The following is a 27,015-nucleotide window of genomic DNA, read 5'->3' as shown; positions in this document are numbered from 1 at the left end:
TACAGAACATACTGAGGAATTCTGGGGTTTAGATACCAATAAACATCACATGATTAAAGTGAATGATAAATAGGAGGGTGAGGTGAGGGTGAAGAGAAAAGCAAATGTTTCACTGACCTGTAAACTTTGAGGGAGCATTAGTTAACTCAAGGGTTTCCTGTGGCTTTAAACCAGAGGTCTGTGACATATTAATTCCATGAGCCTCATCAGTCCACCACATGTTTTGCATGGCCTGAATTCACACTTTAAACTTGGATTCAGAATTTAATACTCAGGGCACCTGTGTGGCTCAGTCTGTTGGGCATCTGCCTTTGGCTCAAGTCATGGTCCTGGGGTCCTGGGATCGAGCCTGCTTCTCCCTCTCCCTCTGCCCTTTCCCCCCACACTCATGCTGGCTCTCTCTCATGTGCTGTCTCTCTCTCAAATAAAATCTTAAAAGAATTTAAGACTCATAACATCACATATTAAAATCCAAATTATGGCTTCTTCTGAAAAATTGAAAAGCTTGGGAATATTGGGTCCATATTGTCACCTGGCAACAATTGGCTCGCAATCAACTGAGACCTATGAGATGCACTATTTAGGTCACTGCAGTGTTTGTGACCCCCTCCAACTGACTCTGGGTACTTCTTTACATTGTCCCCTGGAGTTGGTGTTTAAAATCTGTTTACAACCTGTCACTCTGATTTCTAGTTTAGCAACTCATTCCTTTAATGCCATTTTCCAATTTTATATGTGAAATTATCTAAAAAATTCTTCCCTGGTCCACAATAGAATCGTTAAAGCTCTGTTCACAAACACGATTGAAAGCAATAGTTCACCATTTGTAAACATCATGGAATGTAGGACCCCAGATTTTTGTTCTATTTTCTTTAAAATGCCTTCATTTTCCAAGTTGCATAGTGTTTGATGTTTTTGATCAAAAGAATATATTTTAATTTTGCATTTAAAAGAAGCAATCCCACTTCCCACCCTTAAATTCATTTGGTTCTTTATTAAAACAACAGTGCTAAAATACTACAAATGTGTTAATGTTCCTTTTAAAGCTGATTTTTGATCATGTGAGACTGGCATACCAACACCAATAACCAGGTAAATTTGCATTTCGATGTGTTTAAATATATCTATTTGGCTTCTCAGTTCCTAAGATATTGATTTCCCTTTTCAATAATATTTTTCAAAAATTTAGTAGCTTCAAGTATTGAAAAATTTCTGCAAATTAGAGAAACTTTTCTTGTAACTTAAATCATTTCTCCGCAAAAGCTTGGCATTACATGGTGGGTGCCATCTTGGAGAGCTGCCTACTACATTCTACGCTTGTGATAGTTGTAGTGCTGGTTGTTATATTCTCAGATTAATCGAACAGATTCTCTTCTTCCTCACTGTCCATCACCCCTGTTTGAAGCTATAACACGATGACCTCACAGTAATGATCCACAGAACTGATTATGATTCCAATATGCAAGAACCAAGAAATCAAGAGGGTAGAGGCATCAAACTGACTTAAAGATCTGATTATTTATAAATGTTCCTTGAACTTATTTCTGAACATGCCATGCATGTCTTTTTTATTGCTTTGTGATAACCCCATCTGGCTTGTAAACTTCTAATGGAAAAGACAATGTTTTCATATCTTTAACTAGGTATACAACAGGAGTTTCATGCTTGTTGAACGGTAATTAGATATAGATAGCTAAAAATATTTATTGTATAAATATTTGAGTGGATAAAAAGGCGAACAAATAATTCTTTGATAATTTCCCATTGATCTCAGAATGAGATCTTCATGTGAGTGTGGCCTGTCACATCTGGCTGCAGCCTACCTGTCCGACCTCATCTCATTTTCCCCTTCACTTACTGGCCTCTAGCTCCACTCACGACCTTCAACACCTCAAGCCTCTTTCCACCTTGCGGTCCTTTGCACCTATTTCTGGAGTTATTCCCCCAGCACTTTGTATGCATGGCTCCTTCTCATTCTCCAGATCTCAGCTTGCCTGTGGTTCCCTTAGAGAGTTTTCCTTGATCACCTCACTAAAGTGGGCTTCTGCAGTTGCCCTCCCTTTCCTCTTCCTGGTTCTGATATAGTCTGTAGTCCTATTGCTCACTTACCTATTTTCTAGTTTATTGTCAGTCCTTTCTACATGAGGCCACAAATGCTATGAAGATAGAGACCAATTTTGTCTCTTCACTTCTGTATTTGCAGACTGCCACAGTCACTGAATTAAAGAAAAAATAAATGCGTGAATGAATGATGATATCAGAAAACAGACTGTATGCAAGACTGCCTTTTGGTGCCAGATTTCATTGTGTTCTGAGGTGTGTGTGTGTGCGTGTGTGTGTGTTTTACCCTTAAAAATAGGAGTAATTGTATTTTAAAATTTTCCTATAGAGCATGAGATTGGGTGATTGGGTAAATGGTTTGTCGCTATCATGGGTTTAGATATGCTATCAGGCTTTTAATCTGAGTATTTCTCGTACTTAGTATCAGAATTTCATAAAGCAATATCACAATCAGGAGGGATATGGAACACAGAGACAATCACAAATATTGAAGCTCATCCAGGATCGTCTCTTAAAGGCATCCATTTAGAAAGAGTAAGAAAAGCTCACCTGAAATTGAAATATGGAAAAACATTTGGGATCATTAGCAGGATGGCACAGGAAAAACCAGTGTGCATTGGGTGCTAGTTCTAGGTCTGTGACTAATTATGAGCTCTGGGCAAGTCACTTAACCTCTCTGAGTGTTGGTTGGTTTCATTGGTAGAAGTGAAGATGAGGGGTTAGGTCAATGACTTTGAAGCTGTGCTCTGTTGAAGTTTGTGAGCTATGGTGTGATGCATGGGAAGGGGGTTCTCAACCCCTGTTCCAAACAGAGAAACTGCTTCGATTGAATTTTTATATTGAAGCACTGAATACATTTGGATTTTCAAACAGGTCTTACTGCTTCAGAACATTTGAACACCACTAGCATGGACTGTTTCTACTATCCAATGGTAATTTTTCAATACTCTAAAAGATTATGAATTCAATTTTTAAAATTAATTGAAGATGTACTCTAGCAAGGCACTATGCTGGTTGCTAGAAGATGAAGAGTGTACATAGCCTAGCCTATAGTCTATTGTAACCACATATGATGTCTATTAAAAGTCCACAACAGCACGTACCCTCCCCAATGTGCTATGGTGAGTGCTGTGAACTGTGCAAGACCGTTGAATCACAGATCTGTATGCCTGAAACAAATAATATATTATATGTTAAAAAAAAAGAAAAAGAAAAAGATAGCAGGAAGGGAAGAATGAAGGGGGGGAAATCGAAGGGGGAGACGAACGATGAGAGACAATGGAATCTGAGAAACAAACTGAGGGTTCTAGAGGGGAGGGGGGTAGAAGGATGGGTTAGCCTGGTAATGGGTATTAAAGAGGGCATGTTCTGCGTGGAGCACTGGGTGTTATACGCAAACAATGAATCATGGAACACTACATCAAAAACTAATGATGTACTGTATGGTGATTAACATAACAATAAAAAATTAAAAAAAAAAAGTCCACAACAGCGATATAAGCACAGAACTATGAAGCTCATAAGAGGGGACGTTCTGGGGGTACACATATGTATATATGTGTGTGGGGGTGGGTGGGTGGGTGTACGTATATGTGTGTGAATGTAAATATATGTGCATGTGTATGTATATATGTATATACATGTACAGACACATAGCATATGAATATGTATTAACCTATATGCATTATAGGTTACACATGAATATATTATATATTGATCTTCTACTTACATATAAAACATTATATATAATACATATGCACATATATATGTCATATGCAACCTAGAAGGAAAGGAGGTAAAATTTGTGTTTAATAGATATGTCTAGTTCATACATAGAACTTTCATCTCCCCTCATGTTCTACTCTCCTGAATCACAATGTTTTCATACTACAGGTAGCTGGAGGGTAACTACATCATTGCTGATGTATCCCTCATTGTTTCTTACCAGACTGTGTTAGCTTCTTTACACTTGTGATGGTGCAGACAATGGTTATGGTCCGTAAGGAGACAGATTTGTCAAATACTGCTTTGCTTCATTAAGTGGACATCCATTTTACACTGCAAATCATGGCATGTACTTAAGTAAATTCCATCAAGAGATTTACCATATTTTTTAAAACAGTAACAATTTTTTTCAATTTTTGGATCAAGAAGTTATTTCTGGCAGTTAATTCAATTGGAACCCCTAATGGATTTGAAGATTGTCAACACCTCCTAAAGGCTCACATAATGGTGATCTTTAAAGACAATGTTGTTCGTCTTTATTTCTGCAGATCTTAGCAGAGTATCTTATGGATAAAGCGCTCAATTTTTTAATAAGAAAACGTCATCAATTATTTTATAGGAAGCAAACCCCTTATTGATAGGAGCCGGCAGTGCTGTAGATTGTGCTACTAAGTATCAATAACATTTTATTTTCAAGTTAGCACAGATTACATTTACCCACCAGACCTAAAACGAAAAGAAGAAAATACTGATTTTTATGATTGTAGTTGTAAAAAAAACCCAGTATTTTAGGATGAGCCATCAATTCTAATGGCTCTGGAATAAAGTATGAGCATATACAAATTCAAAGAAAATGGTTAAAGTGTGCAAATTCCTTGGAAAAAATGGAAACACTTCTAAAATACATACCAGTGTTCAGTCATCTTTCATACAAGAAGTTGGTGAACTTTTTCTGTAGAGGGCAAGATGGTAATGTTCTTCGTTTTGTGAGCCACCTGGTCTCTGTTGCAACTACCTAGTTCTGCCATTTTACCTCTTCAGCAGCAAGGAATATATTAATGAAGGGGCACCACTGTGTTCCAGCCAAGTTGGCATAGGGCCAGATATGGCCCAGGGATCATAGTTGGCCAACACTGATCTATATGGTTACAAATGAGTCTTGTACATGTCTTTGTTTTTCCAATGAAAATTTAAAGATATTTTTTAATGCTGGGTCATAAAGATTTTCAGAAGAATCATTTTCAAATTCTCCATTCCAAGATTACGTTTAAGGAGGTGAAATAAAGAGGAGATACGTTCTAATTTATCACACTTTAGCAGTAGCTGTCAAATATAGTATTTAAACTACTATTGACATAAATCAGCACATGAAATTAATTTCATGTGTTAAGTCTGTCTTCACAACATTTGATGATATTGAGCATCATCTCTGGCAAATACCAATGAATAATGGTAATCTGAGCTTGTAATTTTTAATTAATAATTTTATTAATTTGGGGGATTTAAAATATTATTTTTAGCATGACTTACTTAACATCTTTTTCAATGTTGGGAAAGTGAACAAAACTTCATGAACCAACTTGATTCAGAATAATGATGAATTAAAGAGCCTTAGGCTTTACAAACCACTAAGATGTGATTTACCTGAAACTACAACTTAAGTTTGAATTCTCAGCTCAGATGAAATGTTATTTACACATATTATTTATTTTGTATCACTCAATAACTGCTGACTCTTAAAAATATGGTGGAGGCTCAGATGAAAACTTTCGCTGTTCTAAAATAACCACTGAACATACAAATAACTTTTCCTAAAAGTGTATCCTCTACCATCTGAGAGGTTGTGTGGTCTAGAGGAAAACAGCATTGGGCAGGCATTAGGAGACCCAGTTACCAGTCCCAACATGTTATAAATCAACTAGATCTGAACAGACTGGTTTCCTAGAATACATTCATTTACTCTTGTGTAATGTAGGAATAGGATGATAACTTATATTAGTAGGTATGCAGGTCCCTTGTAAGTTATCAATTACTATATAAAACAAATGCAAAGATTCTTTCTCTTTCAATGCTTTGGAAGGTGGTAAGCATTGCTACTTCTAAACTGTGACTTAAGCTTTTGTTTTATTTTGTTTGCAAAAGGGAGGAGAAGGTTCTTTTAAAAATCATTATATAATTGTCTTTGTGGTCTTTCCCCTCTTTAATATATTGTCATTTCTTTCACCTTGTTGAAGCTGAATGAGTGAGCATCGAAGTGTGTTCAGCAGTTGGAAATGTAAGTATGATGCAGTGAGAATCTACATACATATATTCATCAAAACATTTCACAGGGATCTCAATACTAAGTATGCAGTGGATGGGACAAAATCACAACAGGCAACTTTATTTGTAGAATTTGATCCAAAACCCAAGAAAAAAATAAATTAAAAGCGCTGAGTCTCTATTATGTTTGTACACAAAATAAATCAAAAAATACATCAGCGTTTACCATGAGATCATTTAAATGTATTCGCAAATGATTTGGCAAGGGAAACGTGATTTACAACACGGGAAACTTCTTTTAACAACCAGAGACTTAAAAGCACTGCACTGTAGGTCACCTAGACTAGGTTAGCAAGAATGAACAAAGTGGTAGGTCCAAAAGGCAACCCCCGAACACCTTCCTCAGACGGAGACTTTGGTAACTGTCTGTGGTAAAAAAACAAAAAAACAAAAACAAATAAACACCAACTCCTGTTCTTCACCATGCTGGATGGTCATTTCATTTCATTTCATCCATTCTTCTCCCACAGTGATGAGTCCATTTTAAATATTTCAGTTATTATGAAGACACTCCAAATCGACAGAGCAGCAGACACGTCCATTCTGTGCATCAAGACGTAAGGGTTAGCCAACTGAGACAGAGGCTATATATCAATCAGCAGTGTGCATTTTTATATTCAAAATGACCATATCTACGTTTTGACATAAACTCCATGAATGCTACTGAAAAGTTAAGAAAAATGCTAGGGAAGGAGTGGTAAGGGAGGAAGGACATATGAGACCCTCTAGAGTCCCTCCTGCTAGATCTTGCTGGCAGGATGATCTTATACCTCTGTCTGAGCTTTGGGACTCCTCCCCCTATATTTCCAGGTTGTTTATACAACTAATTCACTGGACTTATTCTAGGTAAAACTGCTTTCAAAAATAAACCCCTCAAAGATCATTTGCCATGAACAAAGCTAATCCAAAGTACCACAAGGACCTGAAGGCAACTCCAAAATGGGTTCCAGAAAGGTTTTAATATTAGGAATAGAGTCTCTCATGGTGACTATGAAGGTAACAGTACATGTTTAGATATATAAATTATTGGAAATTCATTAAAAATCAAGGACACGCATTAATGTAAATACACCTTTATAATCCCCCTAAATTAATCTCAAACCTGACCTCAAAGAAATACTACTAAATAACACAGTTTCCACATCCCCCGGTCATTTTGTTTGCTGGGGCTGAAGGTATATATATACACAGGACCATGGTTCTTTTGCTATGTGAAGTTGATATTGGCCTTTTTCTATTGGGGCTGAATCTTAAGATGGCACTTTCTCATCTACCTTTGTAACAGCCATACAAAGATGAGTTGGGAACCTTCCACTGATGTTTGGAACTGAGCCAGGATTTGATAGAACCAAACAGACTAATATTTTAAATGTGCTTAATCATGGGAATCTTAAACAGATGTTTTGGGGGAGATTTGACATTGCCTAACCCCTGCTCCGAGTCGAATGTAGTCATAGCTCTTCCAAGCATTGTAGGGAGGAAGGGGTCAGTTTTTAATTTCAAAGACATATGAGGATCCCTCACGGGAACTCCTCTAAAAAGACAGGAAAATAATCACAATTAATTAAATCCTGCAGCAAGAGCTTCAGGTTCCCGCATTAGGCACTGTGATAATTAAACAAAGCAAACAACTTCACAGAACACTTTTTTCTAACACTGACAGTTTCATGAAAGAGCTTATAAAATGTTCCAGGATGAAAAGAGATCTTTTTTCCTTTCTTTCTTTTCTTTTTAATATGCAGGTCAAAATAGCTTAAATCAGCCATAATTGGTCCTAGTGTCAATTGTCAAAATTCTGTAGTTCAAAGGCATGAGAGAGGACTATTTTATTCCATGTTCATTTGGAGTTTGCCTTTATACACAGTGCAGCTATGATCCATTCAGACATATTAACCTCCTGCAAGAAGTAAATGCCTGCCTGTGTTTCTACCATAGCCCTCAGAATCTGTGCATTCAGAAACATCAGGAATGGACCTCCTGCAGTTACTCTCTGACAACTGTTCAAGGCCTGATTGTCCTCAGGACCTCCAATTACCTTGCATTTGCAGGTTGTGCAGGGAGATCCAGCCATTGTCCACACTGAGCCGCTAAGCCTTGAAATGCCATAGCTGTCCAGGCAAGTTTTTCTGATGTCGTAGGCAATGTTATCAGCCAGGCAGGGGTCACTGACACAGCGGGGACAACACTCCCCTTCCAAGATGGCTGTGTACTCACAGCTCAAATTGGGGCAAGGGAGTGGCCAGCAGTCTACCTCTCCTTCCTGTAGAGAGAAAGCCAAAAATGGCTCATCCATGTCCTTAAGCACAATTCTGTTACCAAAGTCCCGGGGGGGGAGGGGTGGGCAGTAATTCTCATCATTGTCCTTACTGAATGTTTTTACTTCCACCTTTATGGGTAGAATATGCTTCCTCCTTGAAGAGCTACCACAGATATCACCTCCTCCAGGGTGCTTTTGCTGACTGTCTAGTGCAGCCCAAAAAAGAGGCAGGTCCTATCCCTGTGTCCCATAATTATTTTTATCGTCATACTTATGATCCTTATCATCACTCTCAGTGCAATTCCAAATTAAGTTTTGAGCCTTTAGGCTTTGGCCTTGTTTCTTTATCTCGCTGGTACTTAGCACAGTTTGGGTCAAAAAATGCTAATCAAATGGGCAATGGGTGAAGAGGTGATAAGGTGTTGGCTAGTGTTTAAAGAGAAATGAATTACTCTCAAGGTCAAAGGGGAACTTGAAGCACTGTAATATTTCACCCACCTCCTAAACTGAGTTCCTAGTATCAAATTTAAAATTGAGATTGGGCAATATCAAGAGAACTATTTCAGAATGGTTTTGAATGTGACCTGTAGCTAGGAGCATCACTAACGTATAGCAAGGTGTTACAGTTCAGATGGAGCCTCTGTATGTTTCAGGATCTGGCAACTGTGGCTCCACTGAGCTGCCTATAACTCTTTCTCTATGCAGCCTCTTCTTCTGTTATCATGACAAGTCATTATAATTTATGCAAACTCACGTCTAATTATTTGGTCAGCTTCACCAGACAATGGCCTTTGGTGACAGACCACATCTATCATGCTCACCATGATAGCATCCAGAGTCTAGCACATGCAAAGTCTTGATAAATATTTATTAAATATGGCCCACATTATACTCAAGTAATTATTAAGCTATGTGTTCAACATCCTCAGTTTTCCCAGGAAATATTAACCTTAGGGGCTGGGGATGGAAGTGAAAACACTTCTGAAATGCTCTGAGAATTTCATGTCTGAAATTAATCCCGATTCTTCTAAGTGCCTGATGACTGGCTTCTTGAAAAAGAAATGCAATTTTCCAGACTGATATGGAAGCTAATTTTTATAGTTGTATTGGGTTTATTTGCCCTTGCATGGGAGCTTGAAAAAAATGGCTTTGATTTAAATATATCTGAGTTATACTCTTCAGTAGTAGGAGTGAGTCAGAAGAATGCTTTCTATTAAGATGATCTGCACATTCACCATGAGACTTTAGACAATCTGATAGCAATTTACAGTACAATTTCTCTAAATGCTTGTCTTCATACAGTATCCATAGACTAAATCACTAATTTCAGCCAGTGTTAAACTATGGAATGTAGCTAATAGGTTCCATTATAAGTTGACTTGGTTGTGACTTGGTTCCAGAAGTTATGACTTCCTCATAGATGGAACATCATATTCACTCTGATTATGTTTCCCAACAGTCTTTGCATCCTTTAGAAAGCTTTGTGTGTGGTGTGATTCGAAACAGAGAGAACCAGGTCCAGCAATTAAGTTTTTCTCTCTGGACACTCTCAAATCTGATGATACCATTAGTATTTTTATATTAAGATCCAAAACTACCTTCATTTTTTTTCTTTAGGAAGGTTTAGCATCCAAAACAGAGTTTTCAATCTAGGAAACGTTATCAATAGTAACTACTGTGCACTAAGTATCTTCTTTGTAGCAAATACTGCATTTGTGCCTCACATAAATTCTCTTATCTTCAGAGCAGAACTACAAAATAGGTAGTTCCCCTTGCGTACAATGAAGGAAAGAACGATCGGTGCATTGCGAGGACTTGCCCAGATTAACAGCACAGAGCTAACACGTGGGAGACGTAAGATTGAACTCTTGGTCTCTCTGACTCAATCCCTGATATTTCTGCTACGTTCTGTTATCTTTCATATTGAAACTTTTAATGGTTAGATCCCAAGAAATCAAAGATTGGACTCTAGAAGAACTACAGGTCCCAGTCAAGGCTTTGAAGACTTTCTAATCACAGGGGGATTTTTCTTGATCTGGGCTTGCCAAAAAGTAGCAGTTGTAAATAACCCAAGTTGGGCCAAATCTGACCTATGAACACATTCTTTTTGCCTTCTAAATTGTTTTTTGTTTTGGGTTTTTAAAAGTTTTAATTCCAGTATAATTAACATACACCGTTATATTTGTTTCAGGTGTACAATATAGGGATTCAACTCTTCCATCCATCACCCAGTGCTCATCACAGTGCCCTCCTTAATCCCCATCACCTATATCACCCATACCTGCCTGTCTCTGTATATTGCTTTAAATAGTAGAATCTGAATGTCTTCAGGCAGAGCATTTGCCCCTTAGTAGCCACAAGAATTGCGCTCCCTGAACAGGATCGCAAATAGCAGGAAACTCAAGCCCACAGGCAACTGAGTTAGCAACCTTTCCAGGGTAAAGGGATAACAGCCTGTCAGGGAAGCTGACATACCAGACACCGGCATTGCTGGCAGCTATGAGTCCAATTGTCTCCACTCCGATAGAGCTTGTGTCCATTTTGATCTAAACATTGACTTGTGACCCTGGTGTCACACTCTGGGCAACAGAAAAGGTCAACACTTGGATTCCGGCAATCACAAGCGGTCCGTCGGCAGAATATCTTTCCGTCCTGTTTAGAAATGAGGCGAAGGAGGTTACATCATTAGGGAAACAAGGTAGCAGCACTATGAAAAGCAAGCCTTATAAACACTTTACAGAGCACACAGGAAAGATTTCTTTTTCTTTTTTTTAAGATTTTATTTATTTATTTGAGAGAGAGAGAGAGAATGAGAGAGAAAGCACATGAGAGCGGGGAGGGTCAGAGGGAGAAGCAGACTCCCTGCTGAGCAGGGAGCCCGATGCGGGACTCGATCCCGGGACTCCAGGATCATGACCTGAGCCAAAGGCAGTCGCTCAACCAACTGAGCCACCCAGGCACCCCAGGAAAGATTTCTTAGAGTCAAAGTACTCCCCTGGCCACCTTTCATTTTGTTCAAAACAGATGCACCCCTTTCCCTGACCTTGCCTGCAGAGCAGCCCGTGTAAAAATGGAGATATTTCTAAGTTTAAAAAAGTCAATATGTTCTTTGAAACTTTTTTTCCCCCTAAATGTTTCCCAAAAAATCACATTTCTAAGTAAAATTACAATTAAACTAAGCAGTTAAAAATGCATCTATGGGGCGCCTGGGTGGCTCAGTTGGTTAAGAGACTGCCTTCGGCTCAGGTCAGGATCCCGGAGTCCTGGGATCGAGTCCCGCATCGGGCTCCCTGCTTGGCGGGGAGTCTGCTTCTCCCTCTGACCCTCCTCCCTCTCATGCTCTCTGTCTCTCATTCTCTCTGTCTCAAATAAATAAATAAAATCTTTAAAAAATAAAAAAATAAATAAAAATGCATCTATGCTCAAGAACTTGTTTGAGTGGAAAATCATGCTACTGTATTTTTCCCAATTCATAACAATAACACGAAACACATTCAAAGGCATTCATTAAATTTTATCTCTGTCTCAACTCTGGGAGGATGTCTGACTATACCCTTTTTACAGAAGAATTAACTGAGGCCCAGAGATGCTAAATGATTCATCAAGTATGGAGTTAGCGATCTCTAAGGAACTCCGTCAGGGCTTCTGGTTTCAAAACAATTTTTCTTCTACAAGACAGGCTTTAGGTGGCTTATTACAAAGGGCTCTGATTAGCTGCCACCTTCCACCTTGAGGCAGTTACCCAAATAATAGGCCCAGTACAATTTCTGCAGTAATGGCCCTGAACACTCATAAAGACTTGAAGTTCAACAGCACTCAAACATTAAGACTGCACATTTGTAGCCTGTCCCCATTATACATGTGTTGCTCACAGTAATTTCTCGCCTTAGACAATAAAGACGCTGAAAATGTAAGGTAAGACCTGTGGCTACCATTTATGGTTATAACTGCTTTGCTGAATATTTACAAAACCAAAGACTCTCAGAGCCAGTGGTACCTTAAAGGACACATAACCAAGCCCCCTGGACCTATACTGAACCCTCTCTAGAGCAATCATATTCAAAAGTCATCAAGCCAGTGCTTGAAGCTCTCCTGTCTCAAGGAAGCCACCACTACGAAAGGCATTCAAAGTATATATCTCTGTTCATGTCTGAATGTCAAAAACTGGACTTCTTGTTGCCTCTATCCATTAATCCTTGTCCACACCCATTGCTAGTCACAGAACTCCCGGTCCTTTCTGTCACATTTTCAACTCTTTTGTTCTTAGAAGACAGCATTTATGTCTCCACTGAATCATCTCATCTCTGGATTAAACATCTCTAATTTTTTGACCAGTCCCACTAGTTTTGAGTCTCTTCACTGTTATAGTTGCCTTATCCTCAACAGTTTCAAGTATTTCCAATAGTAGTGGTAGTAGTAGTCGTAATAATAATAATAATAATAATAATCTACCATAATTTTAACACTTATTTTGGGCCATACATTGTGCTAAGCCTTTTATATGCATTAGCACATTTGGTCTTGAGAATGCTGTGGAGTACGATTTACACTTGATTTCTCAAATGAGGTAGCTGAGTAAAATAACTAAATATAATTCTTCAGTAACAGTCTGACCAACACAGTGAATTGGGACTCATGGTCACTTTCTTTAATGCAGCCTGATTTCAATATTTACTTCCCTACTTACTAAGGTTATGTCATGGTGTTGATTTATATTGAGCTTAATGAAGATTAAAACCTCATTAAGCCCTATCCCCATCGTGTGCACTCAGTTATCTGGGGGTAGCAAAAATAAAACCTGTTTATCCTTACTGTACTGCACCTTGTTAGGTCCATTTCATCTCTCCTGCCTGTCACAATGTTTTCTAAATGCTGTTTCTGTCATCCACCATAGTTTGTCCTCTTTCACAGCTTTATCTGCAAACTTGATGGACCTGCTCTCGGGGTCTTCATCTACTTCATTGATAACAATGTTGAACAGGACAGGGCTTGCTGAGACAAGTTTACTGTCAGCAAAAGCGGAAATCTTTAAATGCTTTACATTTTTTTTTTAAAGATTTTATTTATTTATTTGACAGAGAGAGACACAGCGAGAGAGGGAACACAAGCAAGGGGAGTGGGAGAGGGAGAAGCAGGCTCCCCGCAGAGCAGGGAGCCCGATGCAGGACTCGATCCCAGGACCCTGGGATCATGACCTGAGCTGAAGGCAGTCGCTTAACCAACTGAGCCACCCAGGCGCCCCTAAATGCTTTACATTTTTTATGGAGGATGGAAAGGAGACATGCTGGTTAAGTATATAATAACAGGATGAAAAATGCTTTTCCTCAAAGCGTGTGCATTTTCTCTATTACTGTCAGAAACGACAGGAAATCATAATTTTCCAAATATCAAGGGGTGAAAGATTATACAAACATACACACACACTCTCTCCAGTTAAGCAGGTGAATTGAGTCAGAGATTATAATTAGTCTGGACCAAGAACTGTCCAGATTCTAGGCATCTTCCAACAATAGGCCTTTATTCTTACTCACTAACGTATTTTGCTTGTGTAATCATTGCCCAGAAAGACTCCCTAGTGATTTATTTTAGCCAAGAAGTTAAGAAAAGTAATGGTAGCTACAATATAAAACCACTGGGTCAGCTCAGCTACTGAGGTCACAATATTACTATCCCCAAGTATAGAAGGACTGGGCCTCAGAGCTATGTCCACAAACCATATCAAACAGGGACAGAGTCTTCTAGAAGGGGTTACTGTACCACAGGCAATGAAGCGCAATCAGAACGCTGTGTTTCTCTCCTCATGTGGGGATTAAAAGAATGAATGAGAATAAGTGGATAGCCACCAGAGTTAGTGCAAAATAAAGCAATTTCATATCTCATCAGTTATGTGAAAATGCCAAATAGGCCCTTCTTAGTTTCTAACATATTTTAGAACAATGGCTATGTTCGTTTTGCCTTTTGAATTACAGAGTAACTGTCAAGAAAATCATTTTTAATAATGAAAATGTCACAGGTGGCTCCATTAATTCAGTGATAATGTCATTACAAAACCTCAGCTCACAGAAGACAACCATGCTAGAATCCAAACTTGGCAAGGAAATGGAACTCGGGGATGGTGAGTAATCCTTCTCATGGTACATGGTACATTTCTGGGGTCTTTCCCAGAGCTTGACCTCTGTCCCAGCTGGGGTGGTCAGAACAAGCCCCATTTACATGCCTAAGATGTATTTTCCCACCCTTCTGCGGTAGAAGCTAAATACTTTTCTGCAGTTTTATAATGAAAGCTCAGCTATAAACAATTAATAACCACTATAATATTTAAATTGCCCTGAATTTTAAGAAGCAGGGACAAACACCTTCCTAGCAAATAAAAAATGAATTTATTCTTATAATGCCATGGAAAGTTATAGGTTTTATATTACAAATTACACATTTTATTACTGAATACTCGACACACTAATTTATTTACTCCAGATTGCAAAATACCACTTTTTTTTTTTTCCTGCCACAGTTTGGAAACTTTTAAATCAAGAAGGTGGACTTAGGTAAGATTATTGATATGAATTGAATAATAATATAACCTGGGGTTTGGCAAACTGATGCCTACAGTCCAAATTCGGCCAGTTACCCGTTTCTGTAAACAAAGTTTTAATAGAACACAGCATCCCTCATTCATTTACATATTGTCTGTGGCTGTTTTCATCCTCTAATGGCAGAGTTCAGTATGTGAGACAGAGACCGTCTGGCCCTTTACAGAAAACAGGTTTTGATCTCTGATATAAAGGGTAAAATTAAGAGTGGTACTCCAGACCCACCCATCTGTTCTGCCTTCTCACGTGCAAATTTATTGTGGTGTGCTATCCAATCTTCTTTACAAAATATTAATTTTGCCTCCAGGTTACATCCCACAACTAGTCCATTAGCCCTCTCTAATTAGCACCTCTCTAATAAAACCCTTAACAGTCATTGAATCCAACTGTCTCATTTTAATGAAGAGGAAATCAGGTCCAGAGAGGAGAAAGGACTTTTCCACACAGCAAATTAATGACCAAATAGGAACTAGACCTTACTCTGGACTTCTATAGCAATGATTTTCCAATATGCTGCTTCCTTGTATCATGAGGAGGCTGAAGGGTAGGATAAAAGGACTTCACACAAACTGAAATCAGAAGGATTCTTGGGGCGACAGTTCTCAAAGTGTGGTCCTCAGACCAGCAGCATTAGAATCTCCCTGGAACTAGCTAGAAATGCAAACTGCTGAGCTCTAACCCAATCTACTGAACCAGAAATTCTAGGGGTAGGGTCAGTAATCAACATTTCACAAGCCCTCCAGGGGATTCTGGTGCAAGGGAAAGTTTGAGAATGTCTGATCGAGAAATAAGGTAACCCGGTCCGTTGGGAAATTAGCATGGCATAACCCTCAAGGTTCTGCAATGAAATGCAGGGCTTGGAACTGCACAGTGCAAGTATGAAGTCGGGGGGGATGGAAAAGAAGACCCTCTTCCTTGACAGGACCACTAGAGTTTTGAGGGGAACTAAACTTGCCACTTTGTTCCTCTTTCAAAGAAAAGGAAACACAATCTTAGGGCTTGCACAGCCAATTCCTTCCATCAGGAACACCCTGAAGGTAGGTAGGAAGGCCAGGAAGGTATTGACAATCCTGCTGGTTAGGTTCAGAGAGCGAAGCAGAGCATTTTTCTGAGTAACCTGCAGGATTTCAGAAAGCTAACCTCTACCCTGGCCCCAGGCACAAGGTGCCTCATCCCTGTTCTTCCCTCTATGAGTGAGTGCCACATGGAGAATGGCAGGGTTATTTCATTGTCAGCCCAGTGCAGGTAGAGCTTTCTTCTTGCCTGAAGGGAACCCATGAACCCGTTCGGTTTCCCTACCATGGCCACCTTCCTCAGTTTCTGGGCAAAGGCTTAGATGAGGCCAGGTCAAATGGCCAGCATTCCAGAAAATCTCCTGGCAAAAGTCATCTCCACTTTACCCTCCTTCTGTTTATGATGACATGGAGGGCGACTGGTTATTATTTATGGTATCCATTTCCCTATCCACCTCCATCATTGCCGGAAAAACTCAAGACGTAGTATTGTTCGAGGCTTCAGTATCACATGCAGTTTCAGGATGAACGCCATTCACATTTCAATTAAGAAAGCAAACAAATAAAACAAAACAGTGCTGCAGGAAGCAAAGAAATGAAATCTGGCCTGCATAGCATGTTCTTTTTCTGCCACTGGATTTTCCAGTTACTACTAATAGTAGCTGTAGTAGGTAAAGGTGCAGGAGTAAATACAGTGTCTGACCTTTATCCAGTGTGCACCGGCCTAACTTGTAAACCCTGGCTCTTTCTTTTGTCAGTGACCTGAAATCTTTTGCCCAAGGAAATGGGGCAGCTAAGTCTCAAACGTGCCGCTCTTGAGCTTCTTTTCCGCCCACAGAATGAGGGCACACGTTGCCACAGAGGCGGAGTGTCTGACATTACAATTCATGAGGACACATCACTGAATTTCTGTGTTATCTTTCATGTGCTCTTACCTCTCTATCCCTCATTCAGGTTCTCATCTGTACTCTCCTGAAACTTTACTTCAGCCTCAGTGGTTTCTCTCCATTTAGTTTTGATCTCCTCAGTCTTTCTATAGCGCTGTCGATCAGACCTTGATTGGGCCATGCCAATCCTAAACAAAAAGTCACTCATGATCCTCCGCAGCTGATAAATTAAGTCTAAATTCTATCGTTTGGCTGTGTCCCTAGCCTTTATCTCCGGGGTTATCATCAGCTATCCCTTTCCCATACTCTTCTTTTTTCCTGATATTCTAAGCTCAGCACTTGCTTCACATTTTCCTTATCAGAATATATGTAATGTTTTTGCCTCTTTGTTCTTCTCTTCCCTCTGTTTGGGATTCACTTTCCTCACATCTCTCATTGGCTAAATTTCTCATCCTTGAAGGTCTCACTCAAACTTCACCTCCTTATTGCTTTCTGTATCTTCTGAGGATAGGGTATATTTCCCCTTTCTATGCTCCTATAACAAATTGTTCATGATTCTTCCAGGGCATGACTGGTGATTGTTTATGTATCTATTTGCCTGTTCATCTCCATAATCAACAATACAAAGATGACCATTACCTATAGTCATATGAAAATGCTGCAGTTTCCTAGAAGCTAATAAACCTGAGACCTCTCTCTCTTCCCACATAGCACAGGTAGAAAATAAAGATGTCTTCCTAAAGCCCTTGACAAATTTATAAATGGAAGAGCCAGAGATGGGTATTTGTGAAAAGAAACTGGGCTGTAACTGAGATTTAGGGGTCAAGCTCAGAGAGAGAATCATTTTTCACTCTGGGTATCTGTAGTATGGATAATGCTGGAAGAACATGGGTTCCAAGCAATTCAGCAATCTTTCTGTGCCTAATCAACTAAGTGGTCTAAAGGTGCATAAAAATCACTGTCACTATCAAGGAAGCATATGGAATCTAAACAGAAGCCCAAATCCATTTGTGTTGGCCTGGCTTTATTGTTGAACTCCATTAAGTCGTGGATATGTTTCAAGACCTCTTTCAATTGGCATGAAACACTAGTAGCTAACCTGGTGTATTGACTCTTAAGGCCGGTCAGGGTGGGGAGTGGTCTTTAAAATAACTTTGACTCATTTTTGGTAAGTGATTACTTATAGACAGCTCTCTGCAAGGCTCTGAGCTGAGTACTTCAAATATGCCTTTATCTTAGTTCACTCTCACAGCAAGTGTGTCCGTAGATATTAACCCAGTCTCACTGATAAAACCCTGGCTCGGAAATGTAAAATATCTTGCAGAGTTCACAGAACCACACCCAGGCAGAGCAATAGGGCTGGGAACCGGTTTCTCAAGTGGAGACCTGGGAATTTTGTCATGGATATCTTAGTTTCACTTCTTCACCACTTAACTTGTGTGAAATGAGTTTCTGTTTCTTCTGTAAAGAGATACTTATATTTACTTCATAAGGTTGTTGTTAAAGTATGAGGGGACACTTACAGTGCCAGACACATGAGAAATGTTAGCTCATTTCTACCTCCACCCTTATGACAGGAGGAAGATCCTGGGGTGGAGGAAGGAATTGCCCAAAAGTATCTATACAGAATTATCAATGACATTGTTCCCCCTACTCTCTCTTCCACACCAGGTCTCTTCATTTCCATGTGTCCTTTATAAATCAAATTAAGACTTGACTTTAGGTAATATGTGGCTAAGGTACAGGAGAAATTATGTTGGGCTATACTATGTACTATCACTCAATAGTACCTATTTAAATGTCCACTTTCATGGATGTCCCAATTATTTATCACAGGTGTTTCATCTGCTTCTTGTCATGGTGAGGATGCCCTGAAATTATATATAGAACCAAAAACTAGGGTAAGACTTTGACAAGAATTTCACTCCAACTCTACCCTTTTCTTCTACTATTTATCAACACTTTCTGTTGAATAACTTATATATATATTATATAGATAGATATATACACACACACACATATATATAAAGTTAAAATTTTTGTGCTGTATTTTATACCTAAATGGGATAAAATAACACAACTAGATGATAGAACACCTCAGCATAGGTGTTCGACCTTTTCATGTAAAACTTCTATTTCAAGAAAACTTTAAGAAAAAATTCCTACGGTTACGTGCATAAAACGAATGGACTAATGCTGGTGTACTCAGCCCTATAGTGATATTCAGACATCTTGAAGCCCCACATTTTTAAGCAGGTGTTAGATGGGCTGAAAACCTTGTGGAAAAATGCAATTTGTTGTGTAATCCAGGTTACTTTTAAACCATTTAAATATTTAAACCTTCAAATATGAAATTGGCCCAAATTATTGGTCTTATTGTAAAGAATTCAAAAGGATAATTGTATGTGATGACATACTAATCTTATTTCAATGTATAATATGCAAAGAAATGTATACATAATACCTACTGTAAAGTCAATGTAGAAATACCAGCTGCTGGCAAGAAAGAAAAGAGAAAATCCTGTAAAGGATTTGAAAGGTCTACATGAATAATGATTTTAAGCCCCAAACTGAAAACATTTTGGAAAGGGTGAAAGAGGAATACTGAGGGCATAAATGTCACTAGCAGGCGTTTCCAGACTTACAGAATTTCGGAGCCAGAAAGAACTTCTGCAATCATCTAGCCAATCTTCTCATTGTACAGCTGAGCAAAGAGGCTTTAATGCTATGTCATCTGCTCAGGGTCACAAAGCCACTTATTAGCAATGCCAGGAATAGAATCCAGGTCTTCTTGTTCCTGGTAGAATGCCTGGAAGTTCAAAATTCCAAGGAGTTCAAGGGAAGGGAACAGAACCCAGGAATAAGAGTCTAAGGTGAGAAAGGTTGATTTCTGGCTTTGTCAACTTTTAAATTCAACTTTCTTCTAAGTCTAAAGGAGGGAGATGATACTCCATCTTCCAAGGATAATATAAGAGTCATATAGCAGAGTATTTATTTTGAATACTATCTAAAGAGGCTTATTGTCCTTGGATAATATAAGCCCTGGGTCAAAATATGAAGATAAAAGGATTTTAATTCAGTGGCTAAAAAAATCTATGAATAAATACACCAATTTCACCGTTAGCATGCCAGTACATGTTTTATTTATAGTCTCCATCTGAAGGATAATCTTGAAACATCAGTTATTAATCTCCTTATGATATGACAACCCTGTGTATGAGACTGAGTGCCTTCTGACTTCTTGCTTGTATAGTTTTTCTTTTTTTCTTCATAGTCATAAATTCTTTGATTCTTCTTTTAATACGTATTCTACCAACTAAAGCATACAACGTAAGAAGTATTTGTGAGTTCCTAGCTCAAAGGTTTGTCCCCCACCATAGTCTGCAAATAATTGTTCCACTGTCTTTTTACATATTTGAGGAAAGTCTGAAGCCAATCTGAAATTTCCCAAGATACTCTGACCTTATCTGGTCCTCATGCTTATGGAACTAGTACTGGTCCTGATGACTTTATACTGACTGGTCTTGTCCTAGTAAGAGAATCCTTTAGGTGTACAAATCACAGTCATCCTTCTCTTTTGTCTGTAAAATTGGTTTTGTTACATTTGTTGTATTCTCTTCAGGAGAGATAATGTAGCCCACTGTGTGCTACATTATTACTGTCAGATTCCATATCCATCATGTAATCATGTTTCTTCTCCACCTTTCCCCCTCAAAATCGATGGGTTTTCCCCCCATCTCCATGGCATCAGTACAGGTTTGATCCCAAGAAGCTTCTGAGGTAGGCTTCATATTGCATAGCTTTTCCCTTCAACTTATTCTCCAAGAGCCACTCTCCTCTTTCTCTTGTTTAATGATCTTGCCTTTTTGCCTATCTTGTTTGAGCTCTTGCTTTAATTTGAGGGTCTAGAGAAGTTTTATCTAAATTGTTTCTTCAGGGCGCCTGGGTGGCTCACTTGGTTAAGCGACTGCCTTCGGCTCAGGTCATGATCCTGGAGTCCCGGGATCGAGTCCCGCATCAGGCTCCCTGCTCGGTGGGGAGTCTGCTTCTCCCTCTGACCCTCCCCCATCTCATGCTCTCTCTCTCAAATAAATAAATAAAATCTTTTAAAAATAAATAAATAAATAGTTTCTTCAATTGTGTGATCTAATTTTGTTCAAGTGGGTATTAATCTGCACTCCCCACCCCGATTTTTGTAATATTTATACCTCAATCCCACATTAGTTTTTTTTTTCATGAAGTGAAGGTGGTTCTATCCGAACTTGCCTGAGAATTTCATGATGCCATCACCCTGCCATCATCCTTTTCTTCTAATAACCTAAGCATTGTTCTTTTTTAAATTTCTAATTGAAGTATAGTTGACATACAATATTATATTAGTTTCACATGTCCAACATATTGATTTGACAACTCTATACATTACTCAATATATAAAACACCACAATACCACTATACAATACCACAATAAGTATAGTCACCATTTGTCACCATACAACATTATTGACTATATTCCCTATGCTGTACTTTTCATCTCCATGGTGTAACTGGAAGTTTACACCTTTGAAACTCCTACATCTATTTCACCCATCTACCCAACTCCCACTCCTTCAGCAACCATTAGTTTGTTCTCTGTATTTATGATTATGTTTCTTTTTTTGGTTTGTTCATTTGTTTAGATTCCACATGAGTTAAATCATAGGGTATTTATCTTACTCTGACTTATCATAACACTCTCTAGGTCCATCCATGTTGTTGTAAATGGCAAGATTTCATTCTTTTTATGGCTGAGTCATATTCCATCGTTCCATATGTGCGTATGTATACCACATCTTCTTTACCCATTCATCTATTGATGGACACTTGGGTTGCTTCTATATCTTGGCTATTGTAAATAATGTAGCAATAAACACAGGAATGTGTATATCTTTCCAAATTGCTGTTTTCATTTTCTTTGGGTAAATACCCAGTAGTAGAATTACTGGGTTATATGGCATTTCTAATTTTAACTTTTGAGGAACCTCCCTACTCTTTTCCATAGTGGTTGCACCAATTTACATTCCCACTGACAGTACATAAGGGTTCCCTTTCCTTCACATCCTTGCCAGCATTTGTTTCTTATCTTTTCGATACTGGCCATTCTGACTAGTATGAGGTGATATCTCATTGTGGTTTTGATTTGCATTTCCCTAATGACTAATGATGCTGAGCATCTTTTTATGTGCTTGTTGGCTAACTGTATGTCTTATTTGGAAAAATGTCTATTCAGGTCTCTGGCCATTTTTAATCAGATTATTTTTGGTGTTTAGTCTCAGTTCTTTATTTATTTTGGATATTAGCCCTTTATCAGATACATTATTTGCAAATATCTTCTTCCATTATGTAGGATGCCTTTTCATTTTAGTATTGATTTCCTCTGCTATGCCAAAGAATTTTATTTTGTAACAGTCCCAATGGTTTATTTTTACTTTCGTTTCCCTTAGCCTTAGGAGACATGTCTAGAAAGATGTTATTAAGTCTGATGGCAAAGAAATTACTGCCAATGTTTTCTTTTAAGAGTTTTATGGCTTCAGGCCTCATATTTAGTTCTTTAATCCATTTTGAGTTTATTTTTGTGTATAAGTTTAAGAAAGTGATCCAGTTTTATTCTTTTGCATGTAGCTGTCCAATTTTCTCAACACCATTTATCAAAGAGACTGACTTTTCACCATTATATATTCTTGCTGCTTTTGTTGTAGATTGACCACTTAAGTGTAGATTCAATTCTGGGCTCTCTATTCTTTTCCACTGACCTATGTCTATTTTTGTGCCAGTACCATACTGTTTTGGTCAATATAGCTTTATGGTATATCTGAAATCTGGGATTGTGATACCTCCAGACTTGTTCCTTCCCAAGATTGCTTTGTGGTTCCATACAAATTTTAGGATTATTTATTCTAGCTTTATGAAAAATACTATTGATATTTTTATAGGGATTGCACTGAATCTGTAGACTGCTCGAATCTGCTTCTTTTAACAGTAAGCCTTCACCCTTTGTTGGCTTATGTAATTCTGCTATTATGTGATTTGGTTTTATGTGAATTTGAAACAAGAGTATGGTTAAAGAGCCAGGATTTATGTCCCAGCCTTGATTTTACTTCTTAGTCTTCAAGTTGATGCTATTGTAATCCATTTGGATGCTTAAGTACCGAAGCTATTTCTTATGAAATTAGAATAAGACACTTTCAGATGCAAATAATGGAAAGAAAAAAGCGGGGTCACATATAAGTTTGTCTTTTGGGAATGTCCTACAGAATTTTATTTAGGATTTTTAATTTAGCTCCTAAATCCAGGCCCTCCTCTCCCTCTACAAGCTCTTGAAGCTATGCTATTAATGAGTAATAAATGCAACTGGAAAATAAACCAGCCAAAGATTTATGTAAAGAAATCTTCCTGTACTTTATTCATTAAGAGGTGGGGGGTGGGCGTGATAGAGGGGAGTTATATTAACAGTATAGGATTACAAGGATTGTTCATGTCTTAGGGCAATTTCAAATTCTCATGACTTTGGAGAGATTTTAGGAGTCAAAGCAGAATATATCAACGTACACTGTTTGGATTATTAGCATGATTAATTAATGAAACTTTGGTAAGTTTAGTGATTGGTAAGTTTCCTCCCATGGGCTTAAATAAAACAAAAACTAAAAAATTTTGGTTTCATACTCTAGTCAAAGACTCAACTAAAATATCTTGCTTATTCCAGGGGCTGGGGACCTATAAAACCTAAAAAGGATTTGGGGTCAGGTTGTTGTTCCTCATAAGTTTGGGGAAAACACTATTTTCTAGAGAACTAATAAAGGAATTCATTCTTGTTTTGCTGGCTGAATGGAGACCTAATTGCCAATCCCTTCCACAAAACTTCCTCAACGATTCTAAACCACAACAAGCTTTTCCTTTGCTAAAACCTTTGCCCTTTGAGTCAGCGCCCCACACGATCATTAATATAGTACAAAGTTTAGAGTTTGAGCTCAGTCAAGTTGGATTGACTGCTTAATTGGTTTTAAATATATCAACAGGTATCCATCTGTAGAGTGTTATAGGACATGTGGCCAGATAAGAAAACTATGAAATTTGGGGCAAGCCAGTAGAATTCAACTCCCTGCTTAGATATTTATATCCTGCGATATTTAGGGCACATTATTTGCCCTAAAACTTAAAACTTTATCTTTCGAAGCTGTGTTATAAGAATTAAGTGTGATGCTGTTTTTAAATTACAGAGTGCTTGGAACATAGGAGGAACTCAGAAAAGGGGGTCACTGGACCTATGTTTGGATGTGTGGAACTAGATGAATATATAAGATAAAAAATGAGCTTTATGGGGTGATGATCTAAACACTTGGTTTAGCTTTCCTAAATAGGGGCCCCCAGGTCTTTTGGAGGTGTAGCAGACTTAAAGGCAGGTGAGTGAATTGAATGACTTTTCAACTCTGTTTCCAGAGAGAACTCTGAATTTATCAGGACACCAACTCCCTAAGAGGCTACTAAACAAGTCATTTCTCATGATTCCCATGACCATAAAGCGCAAGATTAAAAAGTTCCATCCCAAAAGATATAAAAAATACAATGCAAGAGCTACAGTAAAGTAATATCAAAGGAAAATGAATAGGCAAGATCAACAAAAGAAGAAATAAAGCACAAGGAAATCAAACATTTTAATAGGCCCATTCTGCAAAGCATAAAGCAAAACCGGGTGATGACAGAATTTTATTTTCATAAGCATTAAACTCACTTTTCCAAACAACTTAATGTAAGGAATAGCCAGCCCAGCAATGCGAACAGAAAGAAGATATCATTTACCAGAAGGCCTCATACTATCATTACCATTTGTTCAGAATAGAGGTCCACCTGTCTCTGACCACTGGAAATAAGCCTGTGAGCCTTGCTTTTCTGGATGATGTCACCACAAAAATGAGCAAGTTCCTGCAGGTGATCATTTCAGGCAAAGAGTAGTTTTAATCAGCAGGTCTGTGTATGGGATAAGGGCTCATTAAAGCTCTCACCCAACCAGCATGAAAGGCACTGCAGGTTCTCGGTGGGAGGACTAACATTGGTTTCTCTGCCCCACTCCCTCTGTGCTCTGCTGTCTCTTCTCAACTACACACCTCACTTCTCACTAACAGCATGATCAATTCAAAACAGGTTTGCCTGCCACTCAGCATCATCATCAGCTGTAGCATGGATCAGAACAGGAGAAATCTTTTCAGAAACTACAGGAGACCCACAAGTCAACACCTGGGGGAAAGAGGTGGAGTGGAAGAGAAGAGAGTGAAGGAAGGAAAAGAACAGTTACAATTCCTGCTGCACTCTATTAGCCTCACCTTGCAGGAACAGACAGAACACCTGTCTTCTTTCAAGGTCCACACCTGTCCATTGTGCTTCAGTCCTCCTTCATGGGGGCAGTCGCCAGAGCAGGAGGGCCCAGAGGGACAGAGGCAGTCAAAGCCCCCTGCCAGGTTAATGCAGGCAGAATCATTCCAACAGGTATGAGTTCTTAAGGCACATTCATCAATGTCTGCAATAAAGAAGGCACAGAGTTTAGAATCTAGCCAAGATTGTTATTAGAAAATAGTAATCCTTTACAATAGCAGTGATTAACATTCCTGAGCATTTACCTTGTGCCAGGTACTGTGCCAAGCTGTTCACATGCATTATCTCATTTACTCTACAAAGCAGCTCTGTGTAGGAGCATCTTTTCTTATCTCTATTTTGCAAATAATGAGGCTGGGGTTCACAGAAGTGAAATAACATGCCTACTGTCATATAGCTAATTAGTGGCAGGTCTGATACTGGAACCTGCAGCTGTTGGACTCCAATTACTAAATTATCCAGTAGCAGCTCTAAACTAGTTTTAGGATATTCTCAAGAACTATACCATCCAGAGGCCATAAACAGTGCTAATTCATTAACAGTGTAGATACATCCTATGGATATCTGGGTCTTTTAGTAAAGGTGTGAATAGATTAGCCACTGAGTAGGAACAAGTGGGCAATTAGGACAACCCTGAGCCAATTAGACTGCCCATCCTGGTAGGTGTCTTACCTAATCGAATCACCTTCATCCGAAGGGCCAAAAGCATTTTTGTCCCCCCCCCCCCCACCGACACACACACACAAAACCATCTGAGAGCTATCGTATGCATGGCATGGATGCTGATGGAAGACACACATATATTTTGCTGTTTTTGAATGACAGCTAAATATGGAAGGAAAGCATAAATCCAGTCAGCCTTCCCTGACATTCAAAGCTTGAGTGACCTTAACAACATCCCAAACACAGAGCTGTCCAGTTCTGGTTTGAGTCTTTTCCCGGTGGGCCATCTATTACCACAAAAGGCAGCCAATTCCATCACTGAATAACTCTTTTAGAAATGTCTTCCTTCAATGGAAATGAAATCCATTTTCCAGTTACTTCTACTTACTGGTCCTAGCTCTGAGACCACTTAAGAAAAGTTTACTTGATTTTTCTTATCTATGACAGACTTTACACTATGTAAAGATACTACTGGTCATATGTCTGTTGGAGTCTTCTACTCCACTGATTAATCTACTGCCATGTCCTTAAAATATCCTTCAGATGATGATAACACTGATTCCAATATATTTTTACCAAGTCTTCTAGGCACAAGGTTTTTTTGCACACTGGATATTATAAATGTTGATGATGACATGTAAGATACTGTCCTTACAACAGTGATAAGGATGAACACAGGAGTACACAGAGATAACTATTGGTAGGCTTCTGACTGGGGGCGGTTAAAGATTTATTTATTTGAGGGGGGCAGGGGCAGAGGGAGAGGAGGAAAGAGTCCTAAGCAGACTCCACACGGAGCATGGAGCCTGACCTAGGGCTCGATTCCACGACCCCAACATCGTGACCCCAGCTGAAACCAAGAGTCAGTGGCTCAACCAACTGCACCACTCAGGTTTAACCTCCTCTAGTAAGTTAGATTAAGAACAGTATAAATTAACTTAATCTACATCCTAAATTTTGAGTTAAATATGTACAAGGTTATAGGCATTTGGTTAAGGGTTACAGCTAAATTAAAAAAAAAATAACTGTAAGTGGCCTTTTCTCTTAAAGTACTCAAAGCAATAAAGTGCTTAAAAAGGCATAATATCAATTTT

The 27,015-nt window shown here is 38.7% G+C and overlaps 1 protein-coding gene across 2 annotated transcripts in view; it reads right to left on the bottom strand.

Moving 5' to 3' along the window:
• Positions 1-5,862: 5,862 nt before the first annotated feature.
• The window catches only part of NELL1 (neural EGFL like 1), an 807,199-nt gene continuing 786,046 nt past the window's right edge, over positions 5,863-27,015 (bottom strand). For both annotated transcript variants that reach the window (XM_035012452.1, XM_035012453.1), the window contains 4 exons: positions 25,210-25,403; positions 10,841-11,017; positions 8,144-8,368; positions 5,863-6,651 (listed from right to left, as the gene is read on the bottom strand). In XM_035012452.1, the coding sequence (XP_034868343.1) occupies positions 6,601-6,651; positions 8,144-8,368; positions 10,841-11,017; positions 25,210-25,403 (647 nt within the window). In that variant the 3' untranslated portion in view covers positions 5,863-6,600. The remainder of the gene's footprint in view (positions 6,652-8,143; positions 8,369-10,840; positions 11,018-25,209; positions 25,404-27,015) is intronic.

Source organism: Mirounga leonina, unplaced genomic scaffold (assembly GCF_011800145.1).
Source record: "Mirounga leonina isolate KUSES-001 unplaced genomic scaffold, KU_Mleo_1.0 Mir_166, whole genome shotgun sequence".
In the NCBI taxonomy this organism is placed as follows: domain Eukaryota; kingdom Metazoa; phylum Chordata; class Mammalia; order Carnivora; family Phocidae; genus Mirounga; species Mirounga leonina.
This window is presented reverse-complemented; position numbering and strand designations above follow the sequence as displayed.